Below are 20,568 nucleotides of genomic sequence, written 5' to 3' on the forward strand. Positions count from 1 at the left end.
AGGATGGTGCTCAGCTCCTCACACATGAGTACTGCAAGCAGTGGCTGCACCTCTGGGATGCTTGAGGCTGGCCTAAAGCAGGGGCCAGCATCCAAAAACATGCGTAAAGTTCCAATTTCCTGAAGGCAGGAGGAAGGTTTTTCTCCACAGCAGCACTGGGTGCTGCTCCCCCATGGTCCTGAGCCCGCACAGTGTGGTTGCTGCTGCTTGTGTGTCCCAGGGGCTGGCTGACACCCACCAGCTTCCACAGGAGCCCTTGTCGCCAGGCCGCAGTGGTCACCCTTCGGCAGAGCACGTCAGCAACATGCACCCAGCACCAGATGGGCAGGGCACTGCTGGCAGTGCTCAGGATGCTGTGATTCGCTTTTGAGAGCAGACATCTCTCTCAGGTTATAACATCTGATCTGCTGAAACCCGAGGGGATGCACGCGAGTGCATCCCCCAGCTCCATCCACTGCCTCTCTGCAAGTGGGAGGAGGCAGGGAGCAGGGTGGCGGCTACGGCCCCTGGCCCCCCGCGCCCAGCACTGGTTGCTGCGAGCTTCTCCAGCGCAGTGCTGGAGCACGCACAGACGGCTCCAGTGTGGGGACGTCTCCTGCTGCTGGAGAGGCTCCTTGCATGGCTGCCTCTAACTTGGCTGTGTAAAGTCCGAGTGCCTCTAATCCATTTTCCGTATCCTACTGGATGGCACAGGCATGTTTTCCACACCCAGAGCAGGGTTTTGCCTTCGCTGTTGCTCTCCAGCAGTGGTTGCGAGGCTGGCAGGAGCACCACAGTGCAACCCTTTGTTCTAGGGCTGGGTAAATAAAATGGATCACTAGCGTGAGCTCCAGGCCAGCAGTGTTTGTTTTCAAAAATGAAAAATGAGTAAAAACTAATATTTAGATCTCAGGAAGGAACTTTGCAGCCTTTTGTGCCTGTGATTCCCCCGTTTCTAAGCTTCAGACAGGCAGCAGGACCACATGTGAAACACAGTTTCCTTCATACGCTGGGGTTTTTCCACCTCTGTGTTTGCTCAGATTTCGTCCTGCTCCACCCTGCGTCCCCAGCGGACATCCCTCCTCTGGCACCGCATGCCTCTGTTTTCCAAACTTGTAGCAAACAAACATGCGCATCCTGGCCAGCCAGCACAGACCACGCCGAGCGCTTGCAGGCAGGCAGGGCGCAGCTTTGCTGCAGGATGTTTGTGCTCCTCGCCTGAGCATCCCCAGAGCCTCAGCGTATCTCCTGTGGCCTCGGCGGAGGCGGATTGAGCAGGGAGAGTGTGGCCCACTGTTACTTTTACAAGAGCTCAAGGAAAGCACACACTTAGATAGCAGAATGGGGCTGCTGTTTTATTCTCCAGCTATAAGTCCATCAGAAAATACCACTTTTTCCTTCTCTGCCCCATCCTTGAGCGTGCCTGCTCCACTGCATGGGGAATGGATACTGGGAGAGAAGCCTACGCAGCTTAATTATGTTACTGAAAGGAATAACTATGCTAAAAAGGATGTGGTTGGAACAGCGTTGGGAACGGTACAGAGCGTGGCCAGGTCGGGCCAGCATGGTCCCTGCACCCTGGGAGGGGATCTTGGTGTCACCTTGGGCTTGGGACAATTCCCCATCTCAGAGGGGTGCCTAGGGCTGGGCTTCAGGCACGGCACTAGTCCCTTAACCAAGCTGGACACTCCTTGGGAGATCCCCAGGGACCCACCAAGCTGCACTGCCCGCAGAGCTCGGTCCTGCAGCCCTCTGTTGCCCATAGGCATAGCTCCTATGGAAACACCAGACCTTCCAACAAAAGAGGTTTGGAGCCTGGGAACGAGTTGTTTCTTTGCTGGGCAGGGGCGCAGCGCTCAGCCCCAGAGGGGCTCCTGCGGTGGGTCAGCACACCAAGCAGCGATGCCATCCAGAGGGACCTGGACAGGCTCAAGAGGTGGGCCCATGTGAACGTCGTTAAGTTCAACAAGGCCAAGTGCAAGGCCTTACATCTGGGTGGGGGCAATCCCAAGCACAAAAACAGGCTGGGCAGAGATTGGAAGGAGAGCAGCCTTGAGGAGAAGGACCTGTGGTACTGGTGGATAAAAAAAATCGTGAGCCAGCAATGTGCACCTGCAGCCCAGAAAGCCAACTGCATCCTGGGCTGCATCAAAAGAAGTGTGGTCAGCAGGGCAAGGGTGGTTGATGCACGCCTCACCTCCGTCTGGTGGCCACCAGTGTGTCCAAACCCACTAGGATAAGCCCCTGCCTGTGGCTGCCGGCCGGGACCAGGCTCCCGCTTTCCTCCCAGCCCCCTCGCCCATGCTCTTTTGTCTGTTCCCACCATGGCACGTCCTCCTCCAGCCATCCCCAGCTGTAGATGTGGAGATATTCAGCATCCATGTCATCAGTGTGCCTGGGAGCTTGGAGTTAGACTTGTTCACTTGGAAGGGACCCACAGACACCACCACAAACACTGCTCGACCACCTCAGGGCTGACCAACAGTTAGAGCATATTACTGAGGGCATTAGCCAAATGTCTCTTGAACCCTGACAGGCATGGGGTGGCAACCATCTCACTAGGAAGCATGTGCCAGCATTTGACTGCCCTCATGGTAAAGACATTTTCCCCAATACCTAGTCTGAAAGCAGCTCCCTGGAGGACAGGGAGGTGGCAGAGGTCTCCGTGGCTGCATTGTGAGCAGGAGAGCTGGAAGCATGCTGCTCTGCTGGAAGAAGTGGAAAACCCCCAAGGGCACACAGAGAGAGGGTTAGGGTCTGCGGGCTCCGCACGCTTTATCCAGACCTCTCGGTGCAGCCATGCACACCGCATGGGCAGCGCGCCCAGCTCGAGGGGAATTTACTCGCAGCTGGAAACTTCCCTGGGGCTGTGAACAGAACACGCTGTCTGTGTCCTACCAGCACTTCTACCACTGCCCGTCCATCAGAAGCTGGCTCGGCTGCTGGTGTGGCCTGGCACCATCCAGCCCCAGGGGCCCAGCAGCTGTGGGCACAATTGCCGCGGCTTCTCCCAACCCCATGCACCAGGAGGTTTTGTTTCAGAGCTCGTTCCCCATTTGTTACACAGGTGTGCCAAAGCTGTCAGCACTTGGGGACTGCAGGAGCTGTGAGAGCTGTGGGCATCTGTCATGTCACAAATCTGTGACCCTCCACTCAGCCACCTTTTCACCTGACTTTTGGTTTTGTGTGGAAATAAAGCTGTGGAGAAGACAGGAAGTTCCTGCACTGTAAGGCGAGGGTGATGGGGTCCTGGCTGGGCCTTCGGCTGAAGCCCCTTGCACAAGGCACCACAGCCAGATCTCCATCCAAGGGAGACGCACAAGGAGATAACCAAATGATTCCTCCCATGGGCCACCTCAGGGATCACCCAAGGCAGAGGTTTGAGGGAGGTAAAAGGGAGGGGGCTCACTGCTCTGCAAAAGGGAGAACGGCACTGAGTGCAGCCCCATCCTGGAGCTCCGAGCACCAGCCTTGCAGCTGGGATGCGTCACCTCCCACAAAGCCACCGAGGAATTCAGGAGATGCTGGACGGTGCTGGCAGCAACTCAGCCAGGATGCAACGTCTGGCCCCATGAATATTTCCAGATACATGGTGAGGACAAGCAAAGCAGGGACATGGATCTCCAGGTTTGACGTTGCTTGGTGTTAGCCGCAGGACAGGTGCCTAACAGCCACTGCTTGGAGAGGGATGAACAGCCTGTCCAGGGTGATGGCTCTCCCCTCTGGGGATGTGAGAGATGCTGGCACTGCTCCCCAAGCACAGACTGGAGGTATTTTGGCACTGCTTCCTCTGCAGCCTTGGGTGCTCCCCGGGCACCAGCCTTGCTGCCCGTGGCTCCCTGTAAATGAAGCCAGTGCCTCTGAGGCAGAACTTAAGGGCTTTGAAAGGAAATTGATGGGATTTATCAAGTTGTTTCCTGAATAATTTATGGCAATGATCCAATTATGGAGGGGTTGCAAAGTGAAGAAGTGAGAACAAAGTAGGGGCCTTTGATTTCTGCCTGGGAGCATTTATCTGAGCAGACCCCAGGGCACACAGGGGAGCAGGTGATGGAGAAGCACCCAGTGATGGAGCACCCGGCTGTGCTGCCCACGTTGTGAGCTGCCTGATGGGGGCAGCAGCCTGAGAGCAGTGAGCGCAGCGCTGATGTTTTGGTAGCACATTTATGATCTTTGCTAACCCTGCTTCCTTTTCTGGGCGTTGTGCTTATCTTGGTAGCATCAGCGTTGTGCTTACAAGAAGGAAGCAAATAACTCAAGCGATGCATTGTACAGAGCAGGCTGTACGTGTGTGAAGGAAGACAGCCTCTGCTGGAGTCAAGAGGGGTTTCCAGATAACCCGCACATACACATGGGGACTCGGGGGACATGAAGGTATCTGCAAGTGAGAAGCAAGTGGTCATGTACATATTTGCTGAGGTTAAGCGTGAAGTTTTAAATCCCTCTTCCACAATTCAGTTACAACCCTGTTATTGCTGCTACTACATGCAGTCCTTTTGGATCAAGCACTTAAGCTGGTGCCTGCCCTGTCTGCCTTTTGCAAGGCTCCGTAACCCTTCACCCCAGCTGAGGAATGGGACTTTCTTCTGCTCCGGTCCAAGGTGCCAGGATCTGCCATCACCTCGCAGCACTGGCAGTGGGGGCAGCATGTGGGGCAGGTGCTGCTTATTCTGCCAGTCTCTTTCCCTTGTGCATTTTTAATCCCATTGTCTTGGACTGGCCCCATCTGCAGGCACCGTCTGACCAATGTTACTTGAAGCTCATGCGGTGGCTGTAACATGAGCGGGTATAGCTTGAACAGACAGCTAAAAATAACAAGCAATCGATAACAGTAGCACAAACTGTGGCTCTATTTAATTTTTGAAGAAAATCTGTATATCGATAGCACAACAAAGCTGCTTCCCACAAGGCAAGAGTAATGCGGCCGGGCTCCCTTCCTGCGCCGGGTGCAGGGCTGGCAGCACAGCATTTCTGCACGCTGGGAGCATGTGGTGTCTCTTCTGTCCAGGGAGGCTTGGTGCATCTGGGGCCTCTATCAGAGCCTAGTGCTGGGCTGGCCTCTTGCGGGAGCCTGGGCTGCCTGCTCCCACAGCTGCCCGCTCCCTGCCCCACGAGCATCCATGCACTGCGAGCCCTGGACCCGTGCCCACCTGCAGTTGATCTGCTTTTCCTCCTCACTTTCACGTGCACGGGAAACTGCAGCATTAGAAAGATTTTTAAATTGCATTGAGCTTTTTAAGTACTGCACTGAATAGGATATTCTCCTAAATCAAGATTTGCAAAGGTATTTGGGCAGTAATTGTCCAGGGAGATTTTCAGGAGCATTGGGGCACCCAAACAGCTTTGAAATCCAACCTAAAGTGCAGATTTGGTACCAAAAAAGCAGCTGGTTCACCTCAGATTGTAACCCTTTGAGGCATATATTCTTACATCATGGGTGTTAATGGGTGTAGGGTTTCTTGCAGGTTGCTCATTGCAGGATCCTATCTGGAAGTCAGAGGTGTGAGGTCAGAGAGCATACATGCCTGCAAGCTGCAGCAGATCCTGTGGATCGCCGAGCCTGCCCCTACCCCTACAGGGGTCCTGTACAGGAGAGTCAGTGCTCACCCAGGAGACTGTTGAGAGGTCGAGGCCATGCATATAGGCAGCTGCCGACTGCAGGACAGGTGTCACTGCTACCCGGGAGAGGGTGGGAGGATTTGCGCTTGGTACAAGCATGTGAGGTTGTTCTGCATTACAAAGATCGGATCTCCCAGTTCAGGGAGAAAAAAAAAAATAAAGCCACAAACAGCAATAGTGAGGTGGGTTTTTCCTCCAAGTGGAAGTATTACAAATACACCCAGTGGCTGGCATTCACATCCTTCTCTGAAAAAGCACAACACAGCCAATGCTCCTGGCACAGCCAGAGGTGCCCACTCAGCTCCACGGGCCAGAAACGAAACCCAGCGCAGCAGATCCTCGACCGGCACGTCCCTTCGGTAGGGGCTGCGGCGCAGAGCTGTGCAAGATCAGGAGAGGTGCTGAGAACAGCCAAAGCCTGTGAAACAGAAAGCAAATAGTTTCATATGTGCTCGGTGTCTGTCTGCTGAAGCTGCTGCTCTGCCTTATGCAGAGAGCTTGGGAAAGCCCTTCCCAGCTCCTGGAGACCCCATGCTGCTGGTGCTCCAGCAGGGTCCTGGTGTCCCCCTAAGTGGGCAGGGCTGGTTTGTTGTGAGCTGCGAGAGCTGCCTTGGGGTGGTTGGTTTGAACCGCTCCAGCAGGCTGATGCAGCTGGAAAAGATTGCATCCCCTGAGGAGAAATAATTGAGGAGACAACTCCCAGCACAGTGATGAAATGTGCTGCCCTGGCACACAGGAGCAGCCTCCGTGCAAGTACAGCTCCAGCCCTTCCCAAGCAGAAGCAGATGAGCCCCCAGAAGCATGGGTTAGCCTTGCACCCCTGGGATGGCAACGGGGACACCTGCAAATTCACTGTGGGGAAGAATGTTGTGGAAAATCCACTGTGAGTCCAAGCTGTGGGTGCTCAGCTCTGGCTTGGTTCTCTTCTCTCTGGGCAGACTTGGGAAACAGAGAAAGATCAAGAGGGAGCAACTGATATTATTAGTCATCGAGGAGGGAGGAGGCTGCAACGGAAGATGGTTTAAAAGGCTTCAGAGTATTTTTAGACCTGGTAAAATGAACAATGGGGGGGGGGGGGGGGGAAGAGACAAGAACTTTTGGAGACGTGAATGGTTCATGCCACAGAGAGGACCTGGCTTCCGCTTCATCTCACCTCAGAGCATGAGCTCAGACAGAGATTTGCTCAAATAGAAGTAAGAAATGTAAAACCAATAAAATAAAATGGCTGGTAGATCATTACTCAACTAACCTTTGTCAAACTGTCTGTAATGACAAAAAGCTGCATTTGCCAAGACATTTTATGCCTAACTCCCTTCATCTCTGTGGGAGTCAGCTGCTGAAATAAATTCTAAAGCTGCTCCCGAAGCCTCCCTCCAGCTCAGGGCAGAGGATAGGTGCCTCTCCTCCCTCCTTGCCCACAGCGCTCCCAGCTGCGCTGCACCTCTCAGCCAAGCACCTGGGGGGGCCCTGAAGGAGCCGCAGGGGGCTGGAGGCTGGGGGTGGTTCCCAGGCCTAGCCGAGGGTCTCTGAGCTCAGCACAGTGGAGGCTGAACACAGCTGGGGAGGAGGGGGCTCCGTGCCCAGAGGGGGCACCAGGACGGAGGGAGAGAGCAGGGGCTGCCTCCCCCACGCAGCACAGCCTGGCCTCCCCTGCTGCTGAGGGGGAATGTCGCACCATAGCTGCAGCTCCCAGAGCTGGGGGAGGCAGGGTCGAGGCTGCGCGTAACCCAGTGCTGCAGGCATTATTGCTTGTGATGCCCTGCTGGCTTTTGTCCCTCAACGTATGACCTCCAGGCACCTGTCCCCAGTACCCCTCTAGAGCCAGGTTCGTTTGCCAATGACCGGAGTGCATCGGCCAAAAAAGGCTGCTGGGGAGGCTGTCTAAGGCCGGTCTTCCTGCAGCCCTTACCAAATTGCTGGGAAGTGAGGCAGTTCTGGAGGGGAAAGGTGCTGGATGCTGACCAGTCTGCACATACACCTGCAGCACAGAGGAGAGCCTGGCAGATCGAAGCACAGAGGTTGCTAAAAGCATGAGCCCTGCTCTCCAGGGCTGGAGCAGACATTGATTCAGCTGTGCCCAGCATTACTGGTGGGGTGGGAGAGGCTTCGAGGTTGTGTGCTCCGCCTGGCTGATAAACCTGCACCCCTGTCACTGTCCAGAGCTCTGCACGTGTGTGTACAAACCGGCAGAGATTTGGAGCAAGCTCACTTAGTGTTGCACAGTCTTAGGTGGATTTGGGCCGTCCCTCAGGCAAGTTGAGTATGAAACTGCTTTGTATGTATAGCACTTCAGGGAAACCATGCTGAAAGCGGAGCTGCTGCTCTTGCAGCTGCAAAAAGCAGCAGATTCAGTGCTTCGACATCCTTATGTGAGACACTGGGAACAGCTGTCCCAACCGCAGCGAGCACCGTGTAGGGCAGGAGCAGCTCACCCTGGAGCTCCTGCTCGGCAGGGGATCCGCAGCGGGGAACTTGCGTGGGCTCAGATGAGCCCAGAAAGGAAGCAACTTGCACCCTGGGCCACTTCTCTGAAGTATCACCCCTGTGGCAGGGCGATTTGTCCTCACAGATCATGCCAGGGCTCAGCGCACATGGCCATCTCCCTCCCTGATTCATGCTTTGGGAGTGCAGCTTCCTTGGCCAGTGGGGAACTTTATTTTCTCTTTGTTCTGGAGACTCTTCTGAAGTTGCCTCTAAATTATTTTTCAGAGTTTTTTTTATAGCTGCCTTGGCTCTGATGTTTGCCCTTTAGCCAAAGAGCTTTGTCAGAGCCCTCTTTGCTGGGAAGCTCCAGGCCTGGAGCACTCCCTGTCCCCCAATGGCTCCGCAGTCCTTGCTCTGCACTGGCCCACAGTTGGGACACGAGCCAGACACTGACCTGTCTCTAGCAGCTCTAGCAGCTCTTCAGGCCTCTGTACAAGAACTCCTCTAACGGCAATAACCGTGCAGCATCCGAGGCAGCTGCTCCCCCAGGGCCTGATCCCACATTGTGCTGGTGGGTCCCTGCCTCCTTCTCTCCGTGCTGGCTCTAGATTAAAGTGTTAATTCTGAAAGCCAAGGTTAAGGATGATGAGCTGACTGGGTTTGCTACAAAGTGCTGCCCGGCAGGAAGGCATGGTGGGATGAAGGGGGTCTTGGAGCCCAAAGCCAGCCGCGGGAGGTGAAACAGCAAGCATGCAGCATGGAGAGTGCATGGGCATTGCAGGGTGTCACCAATGTATCTGCTAAAGAGGGAATCCTACAAATTACTTTAAAAGCTGTACGTTTCTGATGCAGGTGGCATAGTGGGAAAATTCACATCTGTCCTATGCATGTTGTGGTGGGGGGCAGGACTGGGTTTTGCTCCCAAGGATGTGAGCGGTTCTCTTTGTTTTCCACTTTACCTTTGGGTTTGCTCTTGCACACATGCCCGACGGTCTCCATGTGTTCAAATGAGACATTAAAACCCCAGGCAAGTGCTAATTGCAGGGCTGGAACCTCTTGGTGCTCTGCATCCATAGGGGGCTGTGTGATGGACCTAGGACAGCAAGCCATGCAGTGCTGGTGCCGTCCAGTTCAGAGCACTGGTAAATCCAGCTGATGCTGGATTAATTAATTCCCGGATCCCACTGACCCGGGGGAAGATCAGGCTGGGGATGCCACAGAGCAGGGCTGCGCGGTGAGGACCAATGCTCACATCTTCTGTGCTGGAGGCATTTCCAGGAGAGGGGCTGCAGTGGGTGGAGCAGGTTTCTTGCATCCTGGCCAGTGGATGTCCGTTCCTGTTTTGCAGAGCAGGCTGCAGTGCGAGCATGGGCTGAGGTTGTCCCCAATGGCTGGGATCACCTTGCAGGCTGGTGGATATCTTTAGGTCTTCCTCCGCATGGGCCTGGACTGGTTCCCAGCAGATTGCTGATGACACATACCTCCAGAGGAGGGCTTGCTCTAAAATAGGACTGTGCATGAAGTGCAGCAAAGCAGCCAGATGTGTCACAGCGTTTGGGGCTGGAAAGATGCCAGTCGGTTTTCAGCTGTAATGTCTGTACTCAAGTTACCAAGATTTCCTTGGGGCAGATAATGAGCTTTATCCCATATCCCATAACCAGCTGGATGTTGCTGACCAAGGGGCTTTGCAGCAAGGAGGGAGCAAACCCAGCTCCCTTTCTCGAGTCACAGCACTCGATTCTGGTTTTGCCTCCCTTGCTGCGGTAGGTACTGCGTCTGCCACCGCCGGCACCGCAGGGACCCGATTCACCCTTCCTGCCACAGGCCTACTGTGCAGATGTGCTCGGAGCCCCCTCATGCCTGGCGTGATGGGGACAGGTGCTCGCGATGGGGACTGGTGCCCACACCCAGCGCGCTGCCTCGTGCATACCCATGGGCTGGGACGAGGAGCAGGGAGCAGACCAGCTGCTCCCATAGGAACCAGGCCTCAACAGTTCATTTAAAGTGGGAAATTGCTCTTTGGGCCTTTTCTTCACATTGCCACGGTTCTACGGTGTGAGGGCAGTGGGTGAAAGCTGCATGTGGATAAGGTGTAAAATTTGGCTATAGGTTGGAATCAGTCAGTCCAGCAAAAGGAGGAGGTGCATAGCTGCAGTGAAGCAGTGCATCTGTGCGTCTGTCCCACGTAGGAATCGCAGTGGAGACTTTGACAGCCACCAGAGGGAAAACACTACCCGGTCTTGGCTTCAAAAGCGTCCCCCATGGCTGGGGCTTGCTTGGTGGCTTGGGTCAGCGCGGTCTGGGTGCTCCTAGCGCCCGAGGGGTGGCTCTCAGTCCCCCACAGGTCCCTGCAGAGTGCAGGGGACGTGGGATCCTGTGATCTTAAGAGCAGCCAAGTCACCATCCATTAACAAGGGGCTGTGCCATGACTAGACTAAAGTAATCCGGGAGGATTATTGAGTTAGTCCAGGGCTAGCGTCACAGAACATTTTTTTGCTTGAGGCCATGAAGCTTCTTCTCTGCCTTCTGCAGAGGGTTAGCTGTGTTTCAGTGCCGCGATGCTTTTCCTCCTACCTGCTTTGGATTTGCTTTTAGGGAATGTAAAGAATGGTTGTAGAATTGTTTGGGTTTCTTTTATACCTCCGATCTGAAGATGCTAAAGAGCGTCTCAAACACTGGTCGCAGCTGGGAACAGCAAAGATACTGACCTGCTGTTGTGTTCCCTCCTGCCTGGGCATTTACCTGTCCCCCAGCGAAGGGGGATTCCCTGGGCCATGGCCAGGTGTTGCCAGCCAGCACACTGTGCCTCCCCGAGGACCCGGAGCGCCACGCTCGCTGTACCAGCCCGATTGCTTTTTTTTTTTTGTTCTTGCGGGAGAGATCACAGCCCATGGGCTCTTGTCCCAGAGAGAGCACGCACGGGTCACCTGCAGGACCACCGGGTGTAGGATCCCCAGCAGCGCCCCGGGGGGCACGGAGATGGGGCAGGGGCAGGGGATGGGGCGGTGGGGCAGGGGATGGGGCGGTGCCCTCCCATACCCCCCCCGGCGCTCCTGGCTGCCCCAAAGCTCCGGGGTGCAGCCGGGCACCCACGAAGCCCCCCCCCGCCACCAGCCCGGGGCCGCCTTTGTTGTCCAGCGCGGGGCCGAGCGCGCCCCCGGCGGCCCTCCCACCCCCCGCCCCCACCCCGCGGGGCTGCGCCGTGGCTCGCGGGAGCGCGCCGCGTGCGGGTGCGCGCTTCCCCCCCCCCCCCCAGCTCCTCCGCGGAGCCTCCCGCGCCCCCGCCCCGCTCCCGCCCCGCGCCGCCGCCGTGGGAGCCGCGGAGCCGCCGCGGCCGGGAGCGGGGAGCGGGGAGCGGGGAGCGGGGCCCGTCCCCGCCGATCGGGCTCCGGCGAGCCGGCCTCGGCCCGGCTGGAGCGGCCATGGAGGCGGGCAAAATGGTGAGTGCATCCTCCCCCTCCTCCTCCTCCTCCTCCTCCTCCTCCGGGGCCCCCAGCAGCGGTGCGGCGCTCCGAGGGCTGCGGAGGGGGGGGGGGACCGGTGGTCCCAGGGGAGCGGGGCAGGGCTCCGGGGGGAAGCTGCTGGAGCCGGGATTGAGGGCTTGCTCCCTCCCGAGGCGGGAGCTTGGCAAGTTTCAGCCGGTCGCGAGACCCCCAGCAACCCGAATTTTGGTGTTTTCTGCTGTGAAAGCAGGGAGGAACAGCCCGGTGTTACTGGATGTGTTGCGACGGGAACCGTGCTCCAGCTGTCGGGGATTCATCCCCGGCGGGAGGTGTCGTTGGGGTTAAGCTGATCCCCGCCGCAAGGCAGCTCCCCTGGGCCGGGGTGCGCTCCCACCCGCACGTCGCCTTGCACCCTGCATTTGGGTTCGCAGGGTCCGGGCCGTGCCCTGGGTGCTCAGGCTGCCACGCATGGCTAGCCGGGATGCACAAGGCCAGCCCCTGCTTGGTCACAAGGGATGGAGATGGGTTGGGGGAAGCGGGGCGTGAGGAGCCATCCTGGCGTGGAGGCATGGCCATCCCCTGCGCTGGTCACCTTGAGAGGGAGATTTTGCTTTTCACTATCCCCAGGTTGGGAGCAGCAAGGATGGGGGCACAGGTGCTCCGGCAGAGCGGGGCTGGGGACAGGATGAGGTGGCAGGGGCGCAGCAGCAGGGAGCCAGCAGGGTCCTGGCTGTTCTTGGCTCCTGCACAGGATCCAGGTGTCCCCAAGGAACACCTGGACGTTTCTGGAGTAACCGGCACCAGCTTGCAGCCATCTGTCTGGGTGGTGGCTGTTCGTTTAACAAAGTGACGTAGGGAAGAGGAATGCTCCCTTAATTTTCTCACGTCTGCCCACAGTGGCAAGGGACTCCTCATTCTGTTCAGAGGAGCTGCTGCTTTGCAGGAGGAGCTGCAAGGAAGGGTTTCCACAAGAGTGCCTGTTGCTGCCTTTGCAGCCTGGGGTTCGCCCAGCCAGGGACCATTCTGCTGGTGCTACCGCACCGCGGGTGTTCCTGCCAGGCAGGGCGACCCGCAGCTCTGCAGCTTGTGCTCAAACAGTCCACGGCACAGCGCATGGTGCCGTCACCTCACCCCAGAGCAGTTCAGGGTGTCTGTCACATGGGAGATAGCAGAGATTGCCATACTCTGGGATGTGCTTTGCAGGCTGTCTTGCTGTTGAAGGGACTAGTTTCGTCCCGAAGACATCTCCATAAGATTTAACATTTCCCAAGCAAGTTTGGTCCTGGGATGGCTGCTGGTCACTATAATGCTCATCTGGAGATGAGCATGTGGCATTCTGGTTCTTCTCCCTGCATCCTCAGGCATCCTGTCTCTCTCCCGTGATTCCTCCCATTATAAAAATGCCTGAATATTGGTATTTGTCGGCAAGCAGAAGACTCCAGTTGGGGCCATTGGGAAAGTATCAGGCATATTTGAAGACAGTGGAGGACCTTCCTGGAACACTGACCCCAGGAAACACAGTGATCCTCCCTCCACTGGTGCAAATCACCACTGGTGGAAGAGATTATCTTTGCATAAAATCCCCACTAAAAATTAAAAGCCTGGCTAATGGGACGGTGCGCGGAAAGGGCTTCTGGCCATGACAGAGCAGGCTGGGCAATGTGGGGCACGAGTGCAATTGGCTGCTGGTGATGTCATGCCCTTATCAATAATTAAGCAAGAAGAGCAATGAGTGGTTGTCAGGGGGAGCGGCTACAGAGGAGCTGGGGAAGCTCTGCTGGTGGAATCCACGCTGCCCGGTGGGAGCAGGGCTCAGGTGCTCGTGGTGCCCATGTCAACGTGTGTAAGGGCTCACTGCCACGTGGTTTTCTCACTGCTTCTGGATCTGGCAGGTCGTTCCAGTGTCTGCTTGCACTGGGGCCTCTGGTCACTGCAGGTCTGATGTGCCCCAGGGGGAGGATGCTTTGATGGGGAGCGCTCCTACCCAACCAGTGAACTGGCTCTGTTCTCAGCAGCTGCATCTGGTGGAAGGAGGTGGTTTCTGGCCAACCTCATGGCCTGCCTCCTGGTGCTGACAGCTCTTCTCCCAGAGGGGCTGCAGGAAGGAGTGAGGCTGAGCAGGATCCATGCTGACCCTGCGGAGCTCCTGAGGCAGCTGGAGCACTCCCCAGGTTCTGCTGCAGTCTCAGCTGACTTTTCATTTGACTGCTTGTTTCAGCTGGAGGTTTCAAATGGATCCCAGGCTTTACTGCGTAAACTCCCTGGACAGTCGTTAGTGAGGTTTGGCCTATTCCATAGCCTTAGTTTTTGCCAGCCATTCTCCCCAAAATTGATTTTCCTTCTGTCCTTTTTTCCCAAAGCTTTTCTGTGTATTGAAAGAGTCCATGTTCCTTAAGTTGGATAAAAAAACCAGAATAAAATCCAGAGCTTGGAGTCTGTCCAAGTAATTAATCTGCATAAGCTGTTTATGGCATTTGAGAAATCAAGTGTCCCAACTGTTTGGGTTTTGATACCAGGATGGTATGAAGTGCTGTGTGAAGTGGTGTTTAATGCAGCAAGCTCTTGTTTCCAGGGTCAGCATAACCAAAGCCTTCAGACCCATGCTAACAGCTCGGCTCTCCCTTCCTGGCATCAGCCAGATCTCCACTATCCACAAATCAGACTTCTCACTCAAGTCTCTGACACTCATCACAAGTCAATTGAGTGCTTTGATTCATTCTTTCTCTTCGATTGTCTCGAAGGCACTGGGAGCAATCGAATTTCTCTGTCTCTTCCCACCCTGCCTCTCATGATGCTGTTGAGCCTATTATTTGAGTTGGAAAATCCACAAAGCCACCTTCTAGGAGCAATTTCTTGCACATACAGTTCATAGAAGCACGACTTCAGATGCTTTCCACCAGTTTGATGCCACTCTGCTGCCCCCAGGAGTAGCTGGGAGCTAGTGGGATGGTCTCCTCTGTTCTTATGTTCAGATGCACTCAGAATGTGCATTCCTTGAATTATTTTATGTTTTCTATTGTGATAACAGTGCTGTGGCTCATGAGGCAGAGGCCACAGATCTTGCTGAGGAGTCCGACAGCTGCTCAGCCCTCTTGTGTTTCCTTGTGGTGTGCAGAATGAGATGGAGACCTCTAAACATTGCACCACCCCTTCCTGTCCCGGGGCAATAGGTTTTTCTCCTCAAAACACCACACGTGCTGGATGTGCTGTTCTATAACACTCGCGTCATGCTTTGACTTGTGCAGGTGAGCATTAATGGTTGGGAGGCCAAGCATGATGTAGGTCTGAAGTCATCGTCTTCCCAGCCTCAGGAGAGCAAAACTGAAGGCAGTGATGTTACATGGCGCAGCATCACCTCTGGTCTGGCCATGTCTGTACCAAGAAGAACCTCACATGCAGTGCTCGTTCCCCGTAGCAAAGTGCCCTGCGCTGCCCCAGGCCATTGGCTCGTGCCGGACCGTGCATGGCCTTCCAGAGAGCAGGTTACTTCAGGAGCTGAGGTTTTCTTTTCCCGAGTGGACATTAAGTAAATCTCCAGCCCTGACAGCAGTGTGCAAACCCTCGTGGATGTGGTGAGATTTCAGGGTGTCTAAAGCCAGAGGCAAGCATTGCTTTGGGAAAAACGTGGTTGTTTCTTACAGCCCAAGTGAAGGCAAATGCTGAGACTTGTGCCCTTCTGGGTATTCTGTGGCTGATTGGAGCAGGTCAGGGTGTGTGATCCCTGGAGTGGCTTCAGCTCCTCAGTGGGAGGCAGAAGAGCACTTTGTTTCTAAGTTCATGGGTCCAGCAGTGGAAGGCCCTGATGCAGCCAAATTGCCCAGATTAAAGGTCGGAAAATATTTTTTATGTCTCCTCTCACTCCCAGTTCAAAGAGAGCATTTAGGACTACGGTGGAAGGCTGCGAGTCACCCAGTTTTTGCTGGGCAGCCTCTTATTTTGTACAAAGAAATGTATACATATGTGTGTGTGTGTATGAGGCATGCCACCTGGCCTGCCACGCTGCCTCCACAGCCTCTCTTTCTTCACTTCCCTCTCACTGCGGTTGTGTACAAAACCAGGGCTGTTCCCTGCTCGGGTGCTACTGTATAAGGCCATGAGGCTGAGCAGCGTGGTGGCCGCCTCCTTGGGCATGCCCATGCTTTACTGCAGCTCTCAGGAGCTCCCAGTCCTGAGCGGGTCATGAATCACCGCAGGCGTTATCCAGCCCACTTTGCTTCGGGCGGGCATTATCCAGCCCGCTTTGCTTTGGGACGTCACAGCGGAAAGCCTTTCCTGAGCCTGGAGAGCCTGTGTTTTGCTTTTGGCTGCTGCAGTTGAGTGATGTTTAAAAAGAGACGCGTGCCCTTTGAGCAGCTGTGATTTACACCTCTGGAAGGCTCCCTCACCTCCCAGGGGGATTGTCATGTCCTGCCCCCCCTCCGGCCCTGCTGCCCAGCGACCACAGTGGAGCTTTGCTGAGCTGGGATTTGCATTTTAATTAATTTCACAAATTTTTCCAGGCAGCTCTGCGCTGGTCAGATCTTCTCATTTGCTTCCCCTGGAGCCCCTGTGTCTGCAGGGCTTGGTTGAGAGCAGTTTTCCGGAGGTATGCTCAATCCCAGCTATCCATTTATAGAAAGGAATTAAGGAGAAATGAGGAGCATTACTAAGAGGATTTGCGCTGCAACTTACTCAGTTTCTCCAAATAATTTGCAATAGCTCTGGATTCTTTAATCAACACTCATTTCCTTTTGGAAATGAAAGGAGATGTGGGAAGGCGCCATGCAGCTACTGTGCAGAGCTGAACTGTTCTCTGCATAATAGGAGATTTGCAATTCAAAGGATGCTAAGCTTGTAATTTGGGGAAATCTGGAAGGGGAATGAGGATGTGCATATCTACATGTGCATGTGAAAGAGAGGGACTGGTCTCACTGCACTCAGGGAGCCCTCTGTAGCCCTGTCTCAGATCCCACATGTGTTTTTGTGCCTCTCTGTCCCTCCGGGTGGCGCCTGCGGTCACACACCCGGAGCCGTATTTTGGTTGATCTGCTCCAGGAGCTGCTCAGCTGAGCTGTGCCCCATGCTCCAGCCCCATGGCCCTGCTGTGGGGATGCTGATGCAGTGGTGCAACCCCAGCAGCTCTTGCTGTGTGCGTGGGGCCCACTGGGGCACCACCAGCTTCTCCTCTCACTTCCTCTCCAGCCCAAATTTGTGGCATCGCACCAAAGGATTGCACAAAAGAGGAAATGAGGGGGTACAGGGAGGGTGCATTTGCAGAGGCATTATCTCCACTGCATGCCTGTCTCCCCAGGCAGTCTCCCCATGTGTGCCCCAGCCCCAGCGCCAGCTCTGGCATCCCTCCATCAGCTCAGAGAAACCAGAGCAGGGCTGTGGCACCGCTAAGGAAACATTCATGGCCTGGAGGTCAGAAACAGCTACTGCGGTGGAGAAGCTCACAATTAAAACACCATAGTGGCTGGGAGTGGTGCCTCGCTCAAGCTTCTCCCAGCCTGTCAGCTGGCATAAAAGGTGTATGATCTCCTTCCAAGACTGCCCGGCATCTCTCGTGAGACACCTCAGCCTTTTTGACCTGGTTTGGCAGCCAAAAACGCTCTTGCTGCTACTCCACATCTGTTTGCTTTCATGGGCACTGCTGCGGCCCGATGCCTGTGGCAGCTCTGCCTGAGCCCGTGGTGGCAGGCAGCACTGGAGCATCATTGGGCCCTCCAGCCCAAAATCTCCCCATCATCTGTACTGGGCCTCAAAGGGACAGCAGGGCTTGGGGACGGGACTCCCAGAGGCCACCATGCAGAGCAGGCCAGGCATGGCGTCGTGGCCGCTGCCCCTGCTGTCCCTCTCCACTTGGGGGTGTTCCTAGTGCCAGGAGCCTGCCAGGTCTGCACCAAAGCCTTGTCCTTGACTCACCAGGAAAAGCCAACAGGAAGCGGCAATTTAAACTTGGAGCTCCACTTCCAGCTTTTCCGGGGGAACAGAGGCCATGCGGGACCCCCCCGGCTCCACTTCCCTCTGGAGCCAGCCCCAGCCCGGCTGTGAGGAGGGCGTGGGGCCGGGACTGCTGGCCTGCGGCCTCCTGTAGAAGGAACCGTCCGGGTTCCCTCCACCATCCCTGCAGGGTCTCTTTCAGCTTCCATTAAGCAAGGCCGAGCAGCAGGCTCTGCCCCGTGCCCGCACCTCAGCCGGGTTGGCCTGGTGCAGGATGCTCACAGCAGGCAGGGAGCGCGGCGAGCAGCAGCGCAGCATGGCCGGCGACTGGTGTGTGTCCTCAGCAGAGCCTGTGCCATATGGGTGGTGGTGAAAAAAGCAAAGGGATAAATGGATTAGCCGTGCTCTAAAGCCCCCATGCTGTTGTCCACTGCTGGAGTGAGCAGCAGTGTCCCCACAGCACAACCAGGACACCCTGTTTTGGCTAAAGAGGGGTGCTTGGCCCTGGGGGGGTTCCTCTTGAGGCTGCAGTTGTGGGCTCAAGCAGAAGCCATCTCAGCCCATAAGCATATTGTCCCCACGCCAGCTGGCGGGTGCCTGGGGGCAGAGATGTTTTGGGGGAAGGTGGGTTGTGCTTCACCTTGTTTGCTGGGAGTTCGGGCCATGCCCAGCTGTCCGTGGGGTGTGTGTGGCTGTGCCCTTGGTTCCCTATGGTGCTGCCTCCCTTACGAGGACATTTTGGAGATGTGGAGTGCTGCGGGGATGCAGGACGGACTGTCAATGAGTAAGGCACTGGAATCAGTCCCACTGCTTTAATTAGCTTGCGTCAGTAATTAGCTATTTCTGACAGAGCTGAGCCAGCCTATTTCTTCCATCAATAGCATGGATCCTCACGGAGCACCGGGAACACGAGTGTTCTGGTGTCCAGCAGGTGCTGGATGCTGCTGTGAGCGGAGCATGAGCTTGAGGAGCGGGTGGCTCCATGCCAGAATCATAGCATTCACACCAAGCAGCTTCCTTGACCAGCTTGGTTTTGACCACTGCCTGTGGCTGGGCTTGGAACAGGCTCGGTCCCACAAGGTTTGTGTGCCTGTGAGAGCCAAGACACCTCCTAGCCCCAGTGCAGCTCCCAGCCCTGCTGCGCCCTTGAGAAAGCAGCTGCAGAAAGAGGATAAGGCTAAAAAAACACTCAAAATCCTGTAAAGAAAACACCTCCAGCAACTGCCTCTCTGTAGGCTACAGAGCGCACTGGCTTCTCACTCTGTGCCCATGCTTCTCAATGTGGGCTTCACAAAGTCCACAACATTTGCATTGCAAACCATGCCTTTCCTGGCAGAGAGCTGAGAGGAGCCTGAGGGTACAGTGGGCTCGGCTGCACTGGGGAGGGTTGTGCCAGCTCCAAGTGGGGCGGGAGCAGCTGGGGAGTCCCTGGCTGCAGGGACGAGCATGTGGTGGGGCTGGGAGGGGGCGCAGACGGGAGTGGGAGCGGGAGCGTAGCTGGGCTGCAACGTGGAGGTCAATGGGTTCGGGCTGGAGGGGGGCAAACTGCAGCAGGAAACAGGGAGAGCTGGGGGGGGTGCATCTCCTGCCCTCCGCCTCCACCATGCACATGGTGAAACCGTCCCATGGCTGAGGATGCTCACAAAGCTGCTCAAGTTCCTCTGTCCAGTGCCCACCCGTCACTCCACTTTGGTACTGATTAAGCTGGGACCTGTTGTTTGTTGCCAAATGACACAGCCATCCCAGGTCCTGTTCTGCTCTGTACTGCTCATGGTGGTCTCACCGTTCCAGCGCTGGATTTCCCCGTCCTCCCTGAAACACCCTCTCTGCTCAGCCCCCAGCAGAAAGCAGAGCTGGAGCTGCTGGCTGCTGCCTGTGATCCAAGGTCAGGGGAGAAATTTGTCTTCCCCTGCCTGCCCCACCACCTCTAGGGCAGGAGAGGGTCCTTTTGTGGTTGCTGCTTTAATTGCATCATTATTATGCTGAGTAAATGAATCCTGGCAGCAGCTGAACCTGGCAGATGCCAGGCACATCCCAGAAAGGCATCCGGGAATGGGCAGCGTCCAGCTGGCACAGGCCAGCAGCTGCTTCGTGGGCTGGGGACCTGGATGGGACCCAGGCCCCAACAGGTGCTGGCAGAGCGGGGGGACTGGGGGAACCCAAATCCTTCCCATCTCATCCCCCCCCCTTCTGTTTTTCAGACTGTCAGCATCAATAAGGCTATTAATACACAGGAAGTGGCTGTCAAGGAGAAGCACGCCAGAAATATCCTTCCGAGAGTTGGCCACAGGACAAGCAAGCGTGGGAGCTGGCTGGGGCCACTTGGAAAAGGGCCCGCGGCGAGGCAGCACGTGGTGGGGGTGCCGGGCTGGCTGCTGGGGTGCTTGGGGGGGGCTGGATGAGACCCCCAGGGGCTCTCCCTGCTGGCTAGGGCTTCCTGGCACGGCACCAGCAATCCGTCCGTTTAGTCCAGGCCATCTCATGGGAGCGGTGATGGGAGGGATGGAGGGGCAGATGGTGCTGGCTCAAAGGTGCTTCATCTCCAAAGGTGCACTGTTACTAAAAGCTGACCTCTGGCATCGCAGCAGGGTCAGCGGAGGGACCTGCCACCTGACTCTGAGCGTGCTGTGGCATTCCTGGGGCAGCAGTGTGGAGGGTGCCTGGGCAGCATTGCCTGGGCTTGGCAGGCTGTCACTGGTGGCTCGGCTCCCCTCAGCTCTGCGGGTGCTGGCTGGGAGAGGACAGCGTGTGCCTCGTGCACAGCAGCCCTGCTTGCCCCACACTTGGCACCAACACTCTGCTGCCCAGCTTTGTGGGGTTCATTCTCCTGTCCCCTCAAATTCACAGGGATGGGCACAGATGCTCTGCAAGATCCCGTGTTTTATGCCAATGGGGTTGCAGGGTTGGGGGTGGTTTCGAAGCAGCCATCCAAGCTGTGGGACAACTTCCATCCCCGTTTCCTTGACTGGCCTCCACCATGCATCCTGGGCACGCACCACGAAAAGGGGGCACAGACCTTCTGGTCAGTGGTGAACCGGCTGCCGCTCTCAGGCAACGCCGTGCTCTGCTGGAAGTTCTGCCACGTCTTCCACAAGCTCCTCCGCGACGGCCATTCGAATGTGAGTGCTGTCCCATGCTCCCAACCGCATGAGGAGACCTCATATTCATCAGCACCCTTCAG

The 20,568-nt window shown here is 56.2% G+C and overlaps 1 protein-coding gene across 2 annotated transcripts in view; it reads left to right on the plus strand.

The window, feature by feature from the left end:
• HIP1 (huntingtin interacting protein 1) overlaps positions 1-20,568 on the plus strand; it is a 50,863-nt gene that overhangs the window by 9,985 nt on the left and 20,310 nt on the right. The window contains exons 1-3 of one of the 2 annotated variants that reach the window (XM_083806264.1): positions 11,266-11,462; positions 19,589-19,652; positions 20,364-20,506. In XM_083806264.1, coding sequence (XP_083662390.1) covers positions 11,445-11,462; positions 19,589-19,652; positions 20,364-20,506 — 225 coding nt within the window. In that variant the 5' untranslated portion in view covers positions 11,266-11,444. Of the gene's footprint in view, positions 1-11,265; positions 11,463-19,588; positions 19,653-20,363; positions 20,507-20,568 lie in introns of those variants that run through there. The other variant, XM_083806265.1, reaches the window with a different exon arrangement.

The sequence above is a fragment of the Anser anser genome (genome assembly GCF_964211835.1).
Source record: "Anser anser genome assembly, chromosome: 20".
NCBI lineage: Eukaryota > Metazoa > Chordata > Aves > Anseriformes > Anatidae > Anser > Anser anser.